At 42.8% G+C, this 17590-nt stretch overlaps 1 protein-coding gene across 1 annotated transcript in view; it reads left to right on the top strand.

Moving 5' to 3' along the window:
* The window catches only part of Pds5b (PDS5 cohesin associated factor B), a 145265-nt gene that overhangs the window by 116052 nt on the left and 11623 nt on the right, over positions 1 to 17590 (top strand). The window contains exons 20-28 of the mRNA XM_051162830.1: positions 1908 to 2031; positions 4519 to 4677; positions 5684 to 5752; positions 6317 to 6453; positions 9081 to 9204; positions 12805 to 13009; positions 14845 to 14959; positions 16461 to 16593; positions 16884 to 17003. Coding sequence (XP_051018787.1) covers positions 1908 to 2031; positions 4519 to 4677; positions 5684 to 5752; positions 6317 to 6453; positions 9081 to 9204; positions 12805 to 13009; positions 14845 to 14959; positions 16461 to 16593; positions 16884 to 17003 — 1186 coding nt within the window. The remainder of the gene's footprint in view (positions 1 to 1907; positions 2032 to 4518; positions 4678 to 5683; positions 5753 to 6316; positions 6454 to 9080; positions 9205 to 12804; positions 13010 to 14844; positions 14960 to 16460; positions 16594 to 16883; positions 17004 to 17590) is intronic.

The following is a 17590-nucleotide window of genomic DNA, read 5'->3' as shown; positions in this document are numbered from 1 at the left end:
CTGAAAGATTTAAAATAGTCAAATGCCACTAATATACTATCAGTGACATAAAACTGAAAAGAAAAAACCCACAAGTGATATAAACTGTGCAATGGGATGAAAATCATTTAAGCAAATGATTGGGTTAAGAAAGGAGCCAGGAAAGGAAACAAGTAGAAAAGAAAGTACAATTAACTGAAAGAAAAGAATCCAGGCATGGTGGCAGTCCTTAAATCCCAGTACTTGGGAGGCAGAAGCTGTGGATCTTTGAGTTTGAAGTTAGCCTTGTCTACAGAGTGAGTTCCAGAATAACCAGAGCTACATAGGAAGACCCTGCCTGCACAGGTTCAAGCCAGATGGGGTCCTTTCCCTAGCCAAGAAGCTCTGTAATTGATACTCGCTGGCAAATTAAAAAATAGTTTTTTCCAGTGGAATGTCACTGGGGATATTAACTACACTTCACTGTAGGCCCCATGCCCAGGGGAAGTTGGCCAAGACAAAATGAATTCACTGGTATTTTTGTAGACTTTTTTTTTTCCATTTTGCTTTGTTTGAACATTTTTGGGGGGGGCGGTTCGAGACAGGGTCTCTCTGTGTAGCCTTGGCTGTTCTGGACCCGCTTTGTAGACCAGGCTGGCCTCGAACTCACAGCGATCCACCTGCCTCTGCCTCCCAAGTGCTGGGATTATAGGCATGAGCCACCACGCCCGGCTTTGTTTGAACATTTTTGTCTTACTGATCTTTTGCTTGTGGTGGTTTCTGTTTGTGTTTAAGTGTGTATGTTGCTTATATTTTAAACTGAAATAGTAACATGATTAAAATGCATTATATGACAAGTTGTTTTTTATTAAAAAAAAGGAAAAAAGAAAAATGAGAAGTAGCATTGTAAAGGTGAAGGGAACAAGAGATTAATAAACAGAAGAAAGGAAAGAAGGTTGCCCAGTAATGAACAGTAGCATACATGATAAGCAGAAGGAAGGACGTAAAAGTAAAACTAAAATTTTATTTTTAAGACTAATAAGCTAAAGCCAAATAGTACTAAAAATACAGTAGAAGGGGGGAAAAGAAATACAGGGGAAAAAAGAGACGACATTATCAACAATGGAAAGTGTAAACAAGTGTGGATAAATATCAGCAGGTGAAAATATAAAGTCAAAAGGCTCTTTTAAATATGGAGTAAGATATCACTAGCTGTACCAAAATGCAGAGGAGAAAAAAAAAAGCCCAAAATATGTTGGAATGGCTTCTTAATATACTAGACTATTATGGGATGTCTGCCAGAGTTATCTTAACTCTAGTTTAAGTACAGTTTATCCTGTACTTAGTGGGATCTTCTGCTGGCCACCCTTAGTCTGTGGTCTGAGGACTGAGCAGACCGTCCCATTGACTGAGACTGAAGTTGGTAAACAGCGGTGGCGGCTACCCTCACTTGTGTGTGTTTCCTGAGATGAACATGGGTTGGGTTATTGACTTGAGTCAGGACAACTTAACAGTGACCACAGCATTGAAGCAGCCATTTTCTAGCTGCCTGTAGCTTCTTGGGCAGGGAACCTTCTGAGAGTCCCGTTGCTTTACCCATGATGGCATGCCTGTCTTGTGTGGGTAGCCATAGCTGCTGTGGCTTCATGGTGGATAGGAACGTCCTGTCTGGAGGACCCGTCCCCATGTCTGGAGGACTCGTCCCCATCCTCTTTTCTTAGCCTCTGTTGTCCCTTTTCTGCACTGTTCACTGAGCCTTGGAGAGGGTGATGAAGATGCCCTGTAAGACCACGCACGCACCTGTCACTTTCTTGACAAATAAGAATATCTGCATTAACTTCTCTCTACAAACGGAAGCTTCCTGGACCATAGTCAAGACAGTACTAATCTGTGAATGTAAACATAAAACCTTTTCTTATTTGTCATTTTTCTTTGATTTTTTTTTTAAGAGCCTTGCTTCCTGTATTACATCACAAATCCAAAAAAGGACCACCTCGTCAAGCCAAATATGCCATCCATTGTATTCATGCCATATTTTCTAGTAAAGAGACCCAGTTTGCACAGATATTTGAGGTAAGGAAAACATTTTAATTCCTTAAAAAATAAATACCGACTTTGCAGAATGTCCTCAATCAGAGATGTATCATACTGTGTACTGTCAGGATGTGGTTCAGTAAATCAGCATCGATAGTGGTTACCGCAGGAAACTGGTTTCCATAGGTCTATGGCTCCTTAGGTTCAGAAGTCGAACCCTGTGTGACACCTTTGACACTGCTGTATGTATTGAGTGCTTGTTGTCTATAGTTACAGTCGGTGACAGTACTGTCATGCTCTGTCATATAACAGCCTTAACAGTTTGAATTTTGAGAGTAATTTAGTCCTAATTGGTAATGTAAATAACTTTAGATTTAAGTGACTGAGCTAACTGCTAATATAAAATGTGCGTTTTTAATGTTTCATACTATTTTCTTCACATGTTAAGTAACTTTGACCTTGAGTTATTTTATTGTGGCCAACTATAAGAATAGTTTCTAGCATTATTATTAAAACAGAAAGTAGCAGAAAAGTATGTAAACATGATTATAATTTTCATGTCTGGAGCTTTGAATGGCAGTCAGAGCGGTTTGGAGATCACACTAACCTCCTCTTGTCACTGTGTTGATGTTTATCTGTGAGGTACAAACTTCTGTGTTATTTCATCATAGTTTCATGTATCATGTTAAAATGTCTCATAATATACACTTTTCATCTTACAGATAACACTTGGATTTACATGTCAAGTAATCTACCTTCTATGCACTTAGTGATGTCTGTTTTTATTTATAAAGATGACTTCATTAATTAGTGTTGATTTATAGGAAAATTTTGTTCTTACTGATCAATCTTTTTTCCTTTAATGGTTGTCACTATGAGAATAGCTCTAATATAACTTGGTTTTGGAAAGATTTGCTGTGCTGCTTTATGAGGAAACACCTCCTAGTGCTTGCCAGCCTTCCCGCGGTTGCTAGTATTCCATGATCTGGCCATTCATTTTTCTTTTTTTCAAAAATAAGCTTATTAATGTACTGTAGGAAAATATTAAGTAGTAATAGAATTAAAAACATTTGTGCAACTATGTTTTTGTTTATAGTGTGACCAGCGGAGTGATACTTAGTTATGAACAAGGTGAGAGTATTGAGGGAAGTGAACAGGGCTAGCAAAATGTTAAGTCATCAAATGATCTCGCTTGTGAAAGCTTGTATTGTCCTAGTGTGTTGGGAAAGCGTAGTTTATATTGCTTGTCAGGTTTGCAGTAATTGATGTTCAGTGTTAGAACAGAGAACCCACATTTGCTTTCTGTGTATGTGTTCCTGTGTATTTCTGTTTGTGTGTGTGTGTGTGTGTGTATGTGTGTGCGCGCACACAGGCACATGCTTCCTTGTAGAGACCAGAGGTCAACACTACATGTCATCCTCAACTGCTTTGCAGCATTAATCTTGAAACAGGATCTGTTACTGAATCTGGACCTCACACATTCAGCTGGCTTAGCTGCGCTCTTCCTGCCAGGCCTCCCCAGCATTGGAGTCACAGATGCACTCAGCCTGTGCGTTGTGTGGTGTGGAGGGTGCATGCTCAGACTGTTTGTTGTCCATGGTGTGGAGGGTGCACGCTCAGTCCGTTGTCCATGGTGTGCATTAAGCGCTTTGCCCACAGAGCCGCTTCCCAAGCCCTCAGATATGTTCATTAAAAGGAAGCGTTGGGGTTTCAGATGGTGCCCTCCTCTCAGCCTAGCCACACACATGCTACCTCCTTCCTTTAACACTGACGAGGGCACAGTTCAGCCACTCTTCTTCTGATTTCTTATCCTTAGTGTTTAACACCACTCGTCAGTTGTCATTCTGAGTGAGGATGACTTTTTGTTGTTGTTGTTGTAACAAGATACTTACTAAAGGTTTGGTTTTAAATCAGATGAAAAATACTAAAATGGAATTTAGTACTTGATGCTATAATTTTTCAAGACACCCAAAATTTAGTTAACTACTCATAGGAAAAATTGTTTTGCTACTGAGAATTGTATTTCAGTGTTTTGGTGTTGAAAAGGCTTAGGGACATGTATTCTTTCTGACTGGTAGTTCTTTGTGTTGTTGCTGGAGTCCTGCCCACTGCGACTGCACCATGGAGAAGACACGGTGCTCATTCTGCCTCAGTGTGGCAGGGTCCCCGACTGCAGGGCAAGCTGCAAAACAGAACCTTCTTTACGCTTAGGAAGGAGGACAATGGCTGTCGATGGGCCTAGCATTCGCTGACATTCATACACATGGCCACAGACACATGCTGTGTAGCAAGGTCGATGCTGAAACACTTCCTTCCCTAGTTCTACACTGTGAGGTGGGCAACACTAAGTGTTTCACCTTAATGTCTTCTGAGTGTCAGTAAGCTGTGGAAGTCCACACTGAAGCTCAAGTTACTGTTTACATGGGGTCTGAACTCTGTAATGTTTATAAATCAAAGGTGAAATACATGAGCAGTTTTATTGGTGTCTATAGAGAGCTGACTTTATTTCCTGTCCCTCATTCCCAGCCTCTGCACAAAAGCCTGGATCCCAGCAACCTGGAACACCTTATAACACCACTGGTCACCATTGGTCACATTGCTCTGCTTGCACCTGACCAGTTTGCTGCTCCCCTGAAGTCTTTGGTAGCAACATTCATTGTGAAGGACCTTCTCATGAATGACCGGGTGAGCTGTACTTTTAGAGTTGTTGTCTTGATAGTGTTTGTTCTCGAGAGGTCAGGTGCATAACAGCACCCCCTGGCTGCTTTCATTTAAAGGCATTTGACCCCTTGGAAGTCAGAAAATAACACCCAGGTGTGATTATTTCAGTTTTCATGGAATTAAGTTATATAAGGACATGGAGTTTTGATTAAGTGGTAGGCGTTTGTGTGGTGGAGAGGGAGGAGACAGATACTGTAGTCTGGGCAGGCCTGTGATCCTCCTGCCTCAGACTCCTGTGTAGATGAGTTATAGGCTTATACCACAGAGCCTGGCTAAGAGTTTAAAACCTACCTTTTCTTTTCCTTAAAACTACAGTTCTTAGCAGGCAGATCGCTTTGAGTTGAGGGCAGCCTAGTCTACAAAGCGAGTCTAGGACAGCCAGGTCTAGACAGAGAAACCCTGTCTCCAAAAAACAAACAAACAAACAAAACCTCTACAATTCTTGGGGTTGGTGAGGTAGCGCAGTGAGTGCTTGCTGCACAGCATGAAGAACAACACGTGACACAGACTCACAGGCCTAGAGATGCCCGGTGCACAGAGCTAGACCTGGGACCTGGCTGGCCAGCCTAGCTCAGTCAGGGCTCCCCAGATCCTGTGGAGCGACAGCACATGAGGACATCAAGGTGACTTCTTGCCTTTAGACACACAAGTGCAACGTACACCTCCACACAAATGCACACTCACCTCTTAGTGCTAGGGTTTTCATCCTTATCTTTGCTTGCTAGCCTAAGTAATTGAATCACCAGTCTTTTAAAAGGGTCTATGGAATAGATTGTGTATTAAAAAGCCAATCTTAGCCCACACCCTGGTGCTGGGGAGACTATTCCTTCTGGGGTTATTTAGTAAATGGGGCTAGATGAATCATCAGTATTGTCTGTCATTGTTTAGGTATAAATTTTGTTTATTCAGGAAATACTAAGTGGCCATGAGAATTCATACTTATATTTTAATATTTTCATTGTTTGCCTAGCTTCCAGGAAAAAAGACAACTAAACTTTGGGTTCCAGATGAAGAAGTCTCTCCCGAGACAATGGTCAAAGTGAGTAGCCTCCATAAGTCTGTTTTCCTTAGTTTGCTCACTGTGTCAGTGGAAAGGCATGCTGGGAACCACTGTGCCAGCACTGTTCAGGCTCAGTTATTGTTGCCTTGTTCTTTTAAAAAGCTGACCTAAGTAAAAAACATAAAGACCTGTGTCAGAGACCACCGTGAGCAGAGAAGTGCTTCCGTTTAATCATCACAGAGTGTGCAGAAGTGGTGACCACTCTTAGGTAGAAAGACTGGATACGGTTTGCAGCTGGCAACTTTCTCTGCTTAGGAAAGTTAGCATGATTCTAGTTCTAGGTGCTAAGGGCGAGATGTGTGCTTGGGAAACATCAGGTCACCAGCAATAGAATAACTCATGTTTGGTGAAGTGGTTTTGTGCCAATTTTCTGGTAGTTGAAACAACTCTAACTTAAAATATTGTTATCTTCCTGAATATAAAAAGGAAGAATTTATTTCGTCTTTGCTTAAGATACATCCACGTTTTTCTAGATTTTAAGGTTGATGTAGAAATTCTTTAAACATAACATTGTTTTTTTTGGTCAATTTGCCTTTTAAATAGATTCAGGCTATTAAAATGATGGTTCGATGGCTACTTGGAATGAAAAATAATCACAGTAAATCAGGAACGTCCACCCTGAGATTACTAACAACGATACTGCACAGTGATGGGGATCTGACGGAGCAAGGGAAAATTAGGTACGCACTTAGCACGTGTTTGCACTGCACAGTATTCCAGTTCTTGGTGTAACTGTTATATGTTAGAATTTGTTTTTAAAAGGTAATTATCATTAATTTGTAGGTATTCATGTGTTTTTATTGATATATGCTTTTACCTGGTGGTTATCACAATATAGCAGTCATGTGTCTGACAGTTCTGCCATAACTACTGCCTAATGTTCTTGTTGGTGTCTCAAGAGAAAAAAACAAGTTGTGGAATCTGTTTCTAGAGTACAGTAAACAAAAAGAATAAAAAATATACTCGATGCAGTAATTTAAGACACACATGCTGCTTTTGTTTATATGATGAAACATAATTTAGTGCTCCCTGTTCATCCATAAGTCCTCACCTAGGTATCTAAAACAACCCAGAAAGCTATTGTTTTTTCTGAGCTGAGAATACATAGACTTTCCTTACCATTTCCTGTACTGTGCAGCATAGCTACTGTTTGCGTTGTAGTCCAGAACTGATAAGGTTTGTGGGGAGATTGTGCACAACCCAGGCAAAGATGATGTCATTTTTCCGTGAGGGACTGAAGTGTTGGTTTTGTTGTCTTAGGATGCAAAGGGTTAACTGTACTGTGAGTGAGCCTTAGCTTCAGATCCTAAAGCTACATACTGAAGATGGGCAGATTCCACCCCAGCTCCTAACTCTTTCTAGTTAGCTGACCGTTCGTTACCCTAGCTTCTCAGTGCCACTCACTGCTGCCTGTTTTAGTGTACCACTGTGGCACAGTAGGCACACTAGGGCACTTGAAGGAGTCACAGCCTTGCAGGGCAAGCAGGAGCATGGGTGACAGGAGGAAGTGTTAACATCAGCACTAGCTGGCATGTGCAGCTGTTCTCGGATGCTGTTTAGTGTCACTTCTTAGCAGTGTAAATAGGAGAATACCTTCACTCCTCAATACATCTAAGTACTTAATACATGTCAGCTGCTCTGCCTTCATCCTCATCCTCTTCTTCCAGTCCCCGTCTCCCACTCCACTGTGACAGTGCTGGGCATCAAGCCTAGGGCTGCGTATGCTGTTAACACAGCCTCCACCATCGCTCTAGTGTCTTCTCCTTGATGTCTTACTCAATGTCCCCTGTGCCTAGACCTAAACAGCACATACTGTCTAGTGAAATAATAAAAATAAAACAATAACCTCTGCATTCTGTAGACACAGGTCATGTGTTTACCATTTTTACTCTAACTTGTTTTCCCTCAATAGTTTAACATGTCCATGTTTAGGAGTTCCATATAATAAGGATGCTTTGATTTAAAGGTAAGTTTGTTCTGCTCAGTCATCCTGGCAGAGAAAATACTTAGTATTAATACATTTCCCCCCAATTTATTAATTCATTTTTTGTGTGAATTAGTTTATTAGTTATTAATCCTGAGAACTTAAGAACACTAGTAGACTAAAGGCAAACTACACACATTCAAACGCAGATCTCCCACTTAGCAGCTGTTTCCCTTCTGCTTGCCTGTGGTAGGAGCTTGGCTCCTGCTTTCAGTGCCATGCTTCATGTTTAGTACGGTAGTTGTGACAGACAGATTGGCAAGCAAAGACACTGATGCTGCTCTCTGAGTAAACACCTCACACACAGAGATGAGTACACTACACTTAAAGCTTATTAGGCAAACCCACATCCACATAGATGTCTTCTAGTCCTGCCTACCTTAGGGTGTGGAGGTCTAGGAAATTGAACAGCTTTAGTGGTAGGTAGCACTGGCATATTTAAGAGAGAATGGCGTGGGTTGTGTTCTGTGAGCACTCTGTGTTGGATGTAGACTCAACGTCTTACTGCTGTGTCCTCATAAGGCAGAAAGTACAAACAAGCCTCATCTTGCCCCAACTCAGCCTCTTGATAAATCCAGTAATCTCATTCCTGAGGGATCTGCCTGTGTGACCTCGTCACCTTCCAGAAAACTGCTTTGTAATAACATCTTGGCCTAGGATTTCAGAGTGCACATTCTGAGGTGAAGAATGATCAGACCATAGGGAAAGGTTTTTGCTCTTTTTTTTTTTTTTTCTTGAATGTCTATGATTTACATGTCGTGCACCTAAATCCCTCTCCTCCCTCCAGTAAAATAAAACAGACAAACAAAAAATCTTGTCACAGAAGCTGTAGTATATCACGCAGTATAGCCTTTTGTCCACATATGTTTACTTTCAGATGTTCATTGTTACGAGTCATGGGTCTGGTTGGAGGCCTACACTATCATTACCGGATCCTCACTGGGACTTCTGTTGGATATCCGGGAGTTGCCATGTGTCAAGGAGATTCTTAATCTTTGAATCTGCAGGTCCGGCCCCTTCATGTGTTCCAGCAGGTCACACATGGGGTAGATGTTGGGATGAGGTCCATTCAGAGCCCTGGATCGGCTCTCCTGCTCCTGTGTCCTCAGAGCAGGGCCTGCTCTCCTGCTCCTGTGTCCTCAGGGCAGGGCCTGCTCTCCTGCTCCTGTGTCCTCAGGGCAGGGCCTGCTCTCCTGCTCCTGTGTCCTCAGGGCAGGGCACCTTTTGCTTTCTTACTTTAAACATTAGATGTATGAGGTGTGAATGATCCCCCCACACCTACAGAAAGCAGTCTTACTTACATTGTCTCTGCTTCTGTTTTAGTAAACCAGACATGTCCCGCCTGAGACTTGCTGCTGGGAGTGCTATTGTGAAGCTGGCACAGGAGCCCTGTTACCACGAGATCATTACGTTGGAGCAGTACCAGCTGTGCGCACTAGCCATCAACGTAAGGGCAGCAGGGGTACTGTCAGGTGCTCTTGAGCCTTTAGGAAGAAAAGCCTTGAGTGTTTGTTTTCTTTCATGAGAAACACATCAGAGTTGTAAAACTGGCATTTGGTTTCTCAGCACATTGTATGGGACTGTGTCGTTGTTCTAGTCTAAACTTCCTTCAAGCACTGAACGAGCCTCATGCTGCCTAGGCCAGTGCTTCTCAGGGAGATGTAGGGCGCCTGCTTTAAGACTGCTCACAAACTTGCCTCCAGCCAGTCAGTGCACAGCCTTGCTTTTCATGTGTCTATCTGCCAGGGAACACCTCATTTCCATGCATGGCTCTTTGACACTGAACTCATAGAGCACAGCACCTGCGCAGACTCATCCCTCAATGAGCCTTCACTGCAGCACACGCATGCTCTGTAAGGCCCAGGGTGGTCCTCTGCTGAGGCTGCTGCACTTTAAAGATAATGGATTTATTTACTTAATTTTATGTACATGGTGTTTTGATTGCATGTATGCTTATGTGAGGGTGTCAGATCCCCTGGACCAGGAGTTATAGATGTTGTGAGCTGCGATGTCAGTGCTGGGAATTGAACCTGGGTCCTTTAGAAGAGCAGCCGGTGCTCTTAACCTATGAGCCATCTCTGCAGCCCAGGCTGCTGCATTTTATCATTTGTTGGGAGCTGTTTAAATGTCAAGAACAATGCTGTATAAAATGTAGCACCAGGTAGACAAGAAGGCAGGTTCCACTCTGGGGGTGCTCACAGCAGGCCCCTCCCGGGTTTGATGCCCATGCATTTCTTTGCTAGTGACTGTGTTACTGCTGCATGTGTTGCTGTTGGGATTACACATAACTGAGCAGGCCAGTTCCTGTCTCATCCCCAGATGCGCATTGAGCCTGCTTGGCCATGAGTCAGGTTCCGCCGCATCTTTCCCACAAGGCTTGCCCTGGTTCCTTAGCTGGATGCGGGCTCTATTGCTTCAGTTCCCTCCAGATTTGTCTTCACTCCTCAGCTATATACAAGCCCAGCCTGTGCTTCCACTGTTTGTGTACATGCGGTTTATTTTCTTTCTTGAGTTGAGGCTCTTTAAAAGTAGTACTGTGACATGAACAGACATTAAATATGAAGGAGCAGAGATTGAATAAAGGACAACACAGTTAATAGTTGCTTAGCTATTTGGAATTTGAAATTCAGCTCATGAAAATTTTACTTTGTGTTATTATGAGCTATATTCTAGTCTAAGTTCTAGAAATACAGACTGAGTAAGTCATGTTTACAGACCTCCAAAAGCTACCAGAGAAGTGTTGATAATACAACGAGGTTACACAAACTCCTTATGGTGTGCTACAAGAACTTTTGAGACTGCATATCTAGTGAGACAAAAAGCAAGTTCATAGCAATGATCAGCTCTGACTGCAATTTTATAGTGGAGGTCAAAACAGCTTCGCAGTTTTTTTTCTTATAGTTAGCCAATTATTTTTATAACCATAGCAATAAAAGTGTTTGCCTTGTGAGAGCTTCTCTTTAGCAAAACTGTATTGTTGTTCCATGTTTTCCATTTTCATGATAGAAGGTCTGTGGAACCCTCCTTATTCCCTAGGAGTGCCTTGTAAACCCCACTCCCACCCCCGCTTCCCGCATTCAGCTTGTCTTCCGTAGTTGATTGTTAGCTTCTTGTCTGTGAGTTGATAGTTTCCCATCACTAATAACTGACGGCTGGTCATTTTGAAGAGATTCACAAATTAGCTTTATAATAAGCTTGCACCGGGTATTTAAATGCTGAGCTATTAGAGGACAAAGCTGTGCTGTGAAGGGGTGTGTCTCAGTAAGAGACTGGAATAATATTTAAATTATGCTCTAGTCATTGATGAATATGTTTATAATAAATTAGCTTTGGCTATGAAGTTTTAAACTGGCATTTTTGTAGAAATTGGGTATTATATTGATAGATGTATATATTTGTTCCTTATTAAGACTGATAAAGGGTAACTATTGAGTGTGGCAGTAGAAGGACTGAATTTCTGTGGACACTTGAATAATTTTTGAAAAGTAGTAGTATTGTATACACTACTTATACAGTAAGAGCTTAGAGATGGGCATATGGCACCCCTCCCCCGACTGCATTAACCAGGCATGGCGGGCCATGCCCACAGCATCTGCACTGTGAGGCTCATGTAGTAGAGATAGTGAGAGAAAATGAGACTCTGTGTCAGAAAAACAAGACCAAGTCTGGGGCTGGCAAGATGGCTTACTAACCATTGAGAGCACTGGCTGCTCTTCCAGAAGACTTGGGTTTGGTTCCCAACAAACCACATGGCAGTTCACACGCAGCTGTCTGTAACTCCAGTTCCAGGGGATCTTACTCCCTCTTCTGGACTCCATAGGCACCAGGTACCCACACAGTACACATTACATACATACATGCAAAACATATATGCACAGAAAAATAAAACATGGAAAGAACAAAACCAGAAAATGGGCATGTGCTAGAGGTGGAGGCCAGGTGGTGCAGCGCTGTTGTCTAGACATGCTTCAGCCCTTGCATTACAGAGACACAGTGGAGACGAAGTGCAAGTCACGTCTGTGACTCGGGCCCTGAGGAAAGCCCAGCGGTCACTACAGGAAGAAGAGGTCATGTGGTTAAAGCGCAGTTGAGACGGTATAGTCATGATGGCGTTCGTATATCAGGGAGACGAATCGGAGCTGTTTCCTTTAGTTTAGAAAAACATTCTGGTGCACTCTGTGTCGCTTAGTGCGCTGGGCCTTCTTGTCCTGGAGGAACAGCGAGTGCAGAAGGCAGACATCTGACCAGCCTCAGCCTGTGCTAACGATGTGCACGTGCGCAGAGAAGAACAAGGAGGAATTTGCTAGAGAAGTAGTTTGGGTGAAGCAAGTCATAAGGTAATCGGGCACAGGGTAACAAGTAATGTTCAAAGTTTCCTTGAACAGTTGAAAGTAATTCAAGTTTTCTAGAATCGAATAGAAACTCTTAACAGTTAAGCATTTTAATCTGAGTAGTTTTGTTTTGTTTTTTAGGTGATAAAACTAAAATGTGTAGCCGGGCATGATGGCACACACCTTTAATTCCAGCACTCGGGAGGCAGAGGCAGGCAGACACTGTGAGTTCGAGGCCAGCCTGGTCTACAAAGTGAGTCCAGGATGGCCAAGGCTACACATAGAAACCCTGTCTTGAAAAACCAAAACAAACAAACAAACAAAAACTAAAATGCATTCACTGGACAGGTTTTAAAGAAAAGTTTTCTACTAAATGGAAAGCTACCAATGAGATCACATTTCCACTATTTGTGTTTGGAGAGGCCAGTGCTGTGCCGAGCTTGGTGCTCAGCCCTTGCGTGATTAGTATCATTGTAATCTTACTCATTAAAGCTGGGGAGGTGCACTGGTTTCATCTGTTTCCAGACAACATTCAGTGTTGTTCAGTGCGTGGGCCTGGTAGCCACTGCGTTCAGTTGAGCACTCCAGCCCTGAGATGGAGGCTCAGCCTCTGTTCTGAACACTGCCTCGCCTTGTAGGGCAGCTTGCTCACCTGTGAAGGTGGAGCTTCTCACGCCGTGTGGATAATAAACACTGGAGTAATTCTGTCTTTACAGGATGAGTGCTATCAAGTCAGGCAGGTGTTTGCTCAGAAACTTCACAAAGGCCTTTCCCGCTTGCGGCTTCCACTGGAGTACATGGCCATCTGTGCGCTCTGTGCCAAAGACCCTGTGAAAGAGAGAAGAGCTCACGCCAGACAGTGCCTGGTCAAGAACATCACTGTGAGGCGGGAGTACCTGAAACAGCACGCAGCTGTTAGTGGTGAGTGTGCAGGTGCTGAAAAGTGCGCCTTCCCGCCTGTCAGCCGCAGGTTCTCAGTAAAGCATACTGCTGTGTTTATTACGGTGTACCCTTCTGTGAATAGTAAGCGTCTTTCAATAGCTGCTTTTCACTTACTATATTTAAAAAGCATATAGTGCATGAATGACTCCTCGAGTTTCATTCTTTGTGTAAATGGCAATGAGCAGAGAAAATAAGTCTGACATTGGAGGTATCTGGGAAACAGATTTGCGTCTTTATTTGTGTGGTGTCAGCACTGTCTTGGGTCTTTGTTCTCACGCGTTGGTTGCTGCTGCTGTTCTCCCTGTGCTCCCTCTGCCTCCCAAGGCAGTTGTGTCCGCTTCACTCATGTACGTTAACGCTCCATCATGCAGGTTGGAGCGGAAGCATTCCTGCGCATTGCCCCTGGTCCACAGCAGGCCCCATTAAGCCCCCCTTTCAGATGTCATGGCTGTCTGCTGCTCTCCTACCAGCTGTGCTAGATGCTCTACTTCCCTCCCACCGTGGTGCCAGTACCCTGCTTCAGTCCACCCCGCCCACCCCCACTGCACCACCCTTCCCTCAGGCTGCAGTGCTTTAGGGTCTCAGCTGCTCGGGAAGACTTGGGAGCACCAGTGGCTGTTTAGACTTCACGCTCAGCTCAGGTTTCAACGCTGCACTTGTACTTAGCACTACTGCTTTCTCCTGGCTGCTCAGTGTGTGGGGATCTGTGTAGCCTGCCTTCCCCCTGTTCCCAGCTTCTCTTCTACACATGCTGAGCCAGGAAACACAGTGTGCCCCTGTTGAGTCGTTTGAGATACAGTTTTAGTGTCAGTTGGCCACTGTGATTCTCTTTCTCTTTTTCCTCACCTTGGAAAAAATGAAGGTCATGTAGTCACACCCCACCTCTGAAGTTTCCTGGCTGTGTTTGGCCAGGTCATTTAATCTATGCCTTACTTTGCTTGTTTGTAAAATGTATTTAATTATACTTACTTCGTGTGGTTGTCACATGGATTGAAAAGTGCTGTGTCTGAAGCACCTAGTATATAATGGATGGCTGGGGAGTCATCATTAATGCTAGCCGTCCTCCTGCAGGTGCTTCCCAGAGCTGCCGTGTGATGCCTTGCCTGCTCTCAGTTATCTTTATATCTTTATATTACATAGATACACAGTATTAAGCACTCTATAGGAATGTGATATAACTGTCACTATACTTTGAGCATTGCTGCTTTGCTTTGTTTTTTCTTGCATGCTTGTTGTTTCATTGCCATCCACACAGCAGCTCCTCAGAGACAGCCTGTGCTCATTGGCACACATTATGCTCCTGGCTGAACATCTGCCTAAAAGGGAGTTAGGAGACTGAATCCAAGTCTCTTAGTACTGTTTCCCAAATACAGTTTGCACGTCTTTCTGAACTATACAATAGAATTTGCTAGTCTGGTCAACAGATAAAAATACTTGGATTTAAACTGACAGGTTGTTTGTAATCTACACTGACAGAGGAGTTCTGTTCTTTTGGATGGTCCTTCTGTTACAACTGACCATTGCTCTGTCCTTCTGTCCACTGTGTCGTGGGGATGCCAGCTCAAAGGAAGAGACACTCTTACATGTCAGTCTTGAGTGGTTGGTGTGGCTCGTTCCCTCCGTGCGTGGCACCTGCTGTGCTAACTGGGCATCGGAAACTGCTCACCCTGCCGCAGTGTGCTGTTCTGCCACTGTAGTATGCGAAATCTCTGCGGTGTAGGAAATAGACAAAAGAACATGTGATTTGATCTTTCTAACCTGGATGTTTTTGTTTGCTTTTTTGTCTTTCTTTTTTTTGTATTTTTATGTTTCAGAAAAATTACTGTCTCTTCTACCGGAATATGTTGTTCCATATACAATTCACCTTTTGGCGCATGACCCAGATTATGTCAAAGTACAGGATATTGAACAACTTAAGGATGTGAAAGAGTAAGACTGTTTTCATCTCATTTCCTATCTCCTGAGAATTGTTTTTACCTCCTTACTGTTGATAATGGGACATTAATTATAGTTTTAATTATAGTTGTTGTATGTTTTATTTTGCTAAGGTTCTGTTTTTTAGTCTCTCATCTGTCTGTTTTTCATCTCTTTATATTACATTTCTTACTTAATTTCTAAAATGTGACTTAAACTAGTGAGCTTTAGTTCCCGTCTCTGCAAATGTGGCATTGTTTTTCTCCTGAGGTAGTCCACTCAGACTGTCTCTTGCAGTTCTCATCTTTCATTTCCTCCTGAGGTCGCAGGTTGCCATGTGAGGTGATTGGGGATGTCTTCACTCAGGTAGTAAGCATGTCTTTCTTTGCAGTGACCCTCTATGTAACGGGCCACATTCACAGCCAGGGAAGGACTCTTAGTTATGACGTCATTGCTGTTCTCTAGTCAAAGATGATTGCCTGTGTGGGGAGTTGGGAATACCATGGGACTGAGAGACATTTTGAGACCTGCGTATTTCCTAGAGTAAACTTGAAGCCCTGGCTCTATTTCTTTTGTAATAAAAGGTGACTGTTGGGATTGTGAATCAGTTAATTTTGTATGCCATTGATATGCTGATAAAAGAAAATGATGGTAGTTTCTTGAGTCATAGAAATATAGTTAGTTATTTGAAGTATTTCAGGAAAGTAAAATTTTAAATTACCATTAGTTTATTATGGCAAGGGGGAATCCAGTATCTTTTATTTGCCATAATACCTGTTTCTAAAATGCTATCTCTAGAAATGAATTTTCTGTTAGAATGGCTATCAGTGATGAAAAACTGGCTGCTTGCTTTATCTGCGAACTCTGGCTTTTTAAGTAAATAGGTGAAATCCCTTTGCAACGTGCTTGACAGGATGGCCTTTCCTGAGGGCCCTGCTTATCCTGTGGAGCTCAGCCTTGATGGTTGCATTTTCTTCTAGAATGGTATCTTGCTTCCTGCTTCCTTTTCCTGTTATTTTCTTCCTTTATATATCCTTTGTTACAGGAGAGAGGGGTTTAATTTTTTTTTTTTTTCCTGCAGTAAGCGAAGACGTTGTGTATAGGTGTCAACTGTGCTTTTCCTTTTTGCTCGTTAATGTTCCCACCCTCTGGCTTAGGTGTTGCATTCTTTTGGAGATGTCCTGTCAGGACTGAGTCCCATCGTTGCTTTATCTAGTCTTTCTTTCCTGTCATAGCGTGGAGTCAAAGCTGTTTCCTTCTTTCCATCTCTGTGTTTCCTTTACCGTCCTCGAGCGGAATCCGCTGTGACTCCTAGCTGACCTCTGCATTGCTGAGCTAGTTCAGTAGCTGTGTGTGGGCTTGCCCCTGCTGTTTCATTTTGACTTGGTAGCTGCTTCTATTAAAATTTTTCGTCTTCTAAAATTACAATCTAGGTTCATTATATTAGTATTGAAAATGAATATCAGTGTTTAACAAAAGATTTTTCTTCATATTTTCTTTGTTCTTGTGTTCTTAGATGTCTTTGGTTTGTTCTGGAGATATTGATGGCTAAAAATGAAAACAACAGCCATGCATTTATCAGAAAGATGGTAGAAAATATTAAACAGACAAAAGATGCTCAAGGACCAGATGATACAAAAATGAATGAAGTATGTACTTCTCACAATAAGTAATTTTAATGACCTGCTGATGGAAATATTTTGCTTTTGAATATACAAGTTATTTCATATTTATAATCACTATTTTTCCTAATAGTGATAATTAGGATTACTAATGCAGAATTATTATACCAATACTGAAGTTAATTTAGGGGTAATGCTGAACCATACTGATTTTGTTGCACTAATACAAACAATATAAGCCGCAGTATTCATCCTGAAGAATGCTTTCCTGAGTTTAAGCTGCCAGTCTCCATAACTAACTAAAAACACAATTGCAGAAATTATACACTGTGTGCGATGTTGCCATGAACATCATCATGTCGAAGAGCACCACGTACAGTCTGGAGTCTCCGAAAGACCCAGTGTTGCCAGCTCGCTTTTTCACCCAGCCCGACAAGGTGATTATTTAGACTGTGTTTGTGGGAGTTGGCCTGGAGTGTGTGCTCGGCCCTGTGGGAAGGCAAGGAAGAGCTGCCCTGTAGCAAAGCATGGAGAAGGGGCAGGATGTGACTAACCAGATGTGGGCACAGGGGCCGAGGAAGGGCTACCTGCAAACTAGAAAGGCCCAGAGTTTGTTTCCAACTATCAAACTGTACTGAGAGCACAAGCAAAAGTTCAGCAAAGCGTTTGTGAGCTAATAGCCTTTGATTCAAAGCTGGAATTGGAGTGCTGATATATAGTGTCTGAAGTTGCATGCCCTTGATGAGTGGTGTGAGCAAACACAGAGAGAAAGCATAGACACAGGGATAGGCCCTAGCGAGGCCCCGGGAGCAATGTGAGGATCTCACAGGCCAGGCCCCAGTGCAGTGTTCCGTAAGCCCTTACAGAGACTCTTCTGTGAGCTGACTGAGTAACGGAGCCTGGCAAGCACCAGCATCCTCAGTGTATTGAAAGCAGTGTAACGATTAAGATTTTGGCAGCATATCAAGATTTAAAGTGGCCTGTGGGTTTACCTGAAGTTAAAGGGCTTGTCTCTTTTTTAAGC

Source organism: Acomys russatus, chromosome 19 (genome assembly GCF_903995435.1).
Source record: "Acomys russatus chromosome 19, mAcoRus1.1, whole genome shotgun sequence".
Taxonomy (NCBI): domain Eukaryota; kingdom Metazoa; phylum Chordata; class Mammalia; order Rodentia; family Muridae; genus Acomys; species Acomys russatus.
This window is presented reverse-complemented; position numbering and strand designations above follow the sequence as displayed.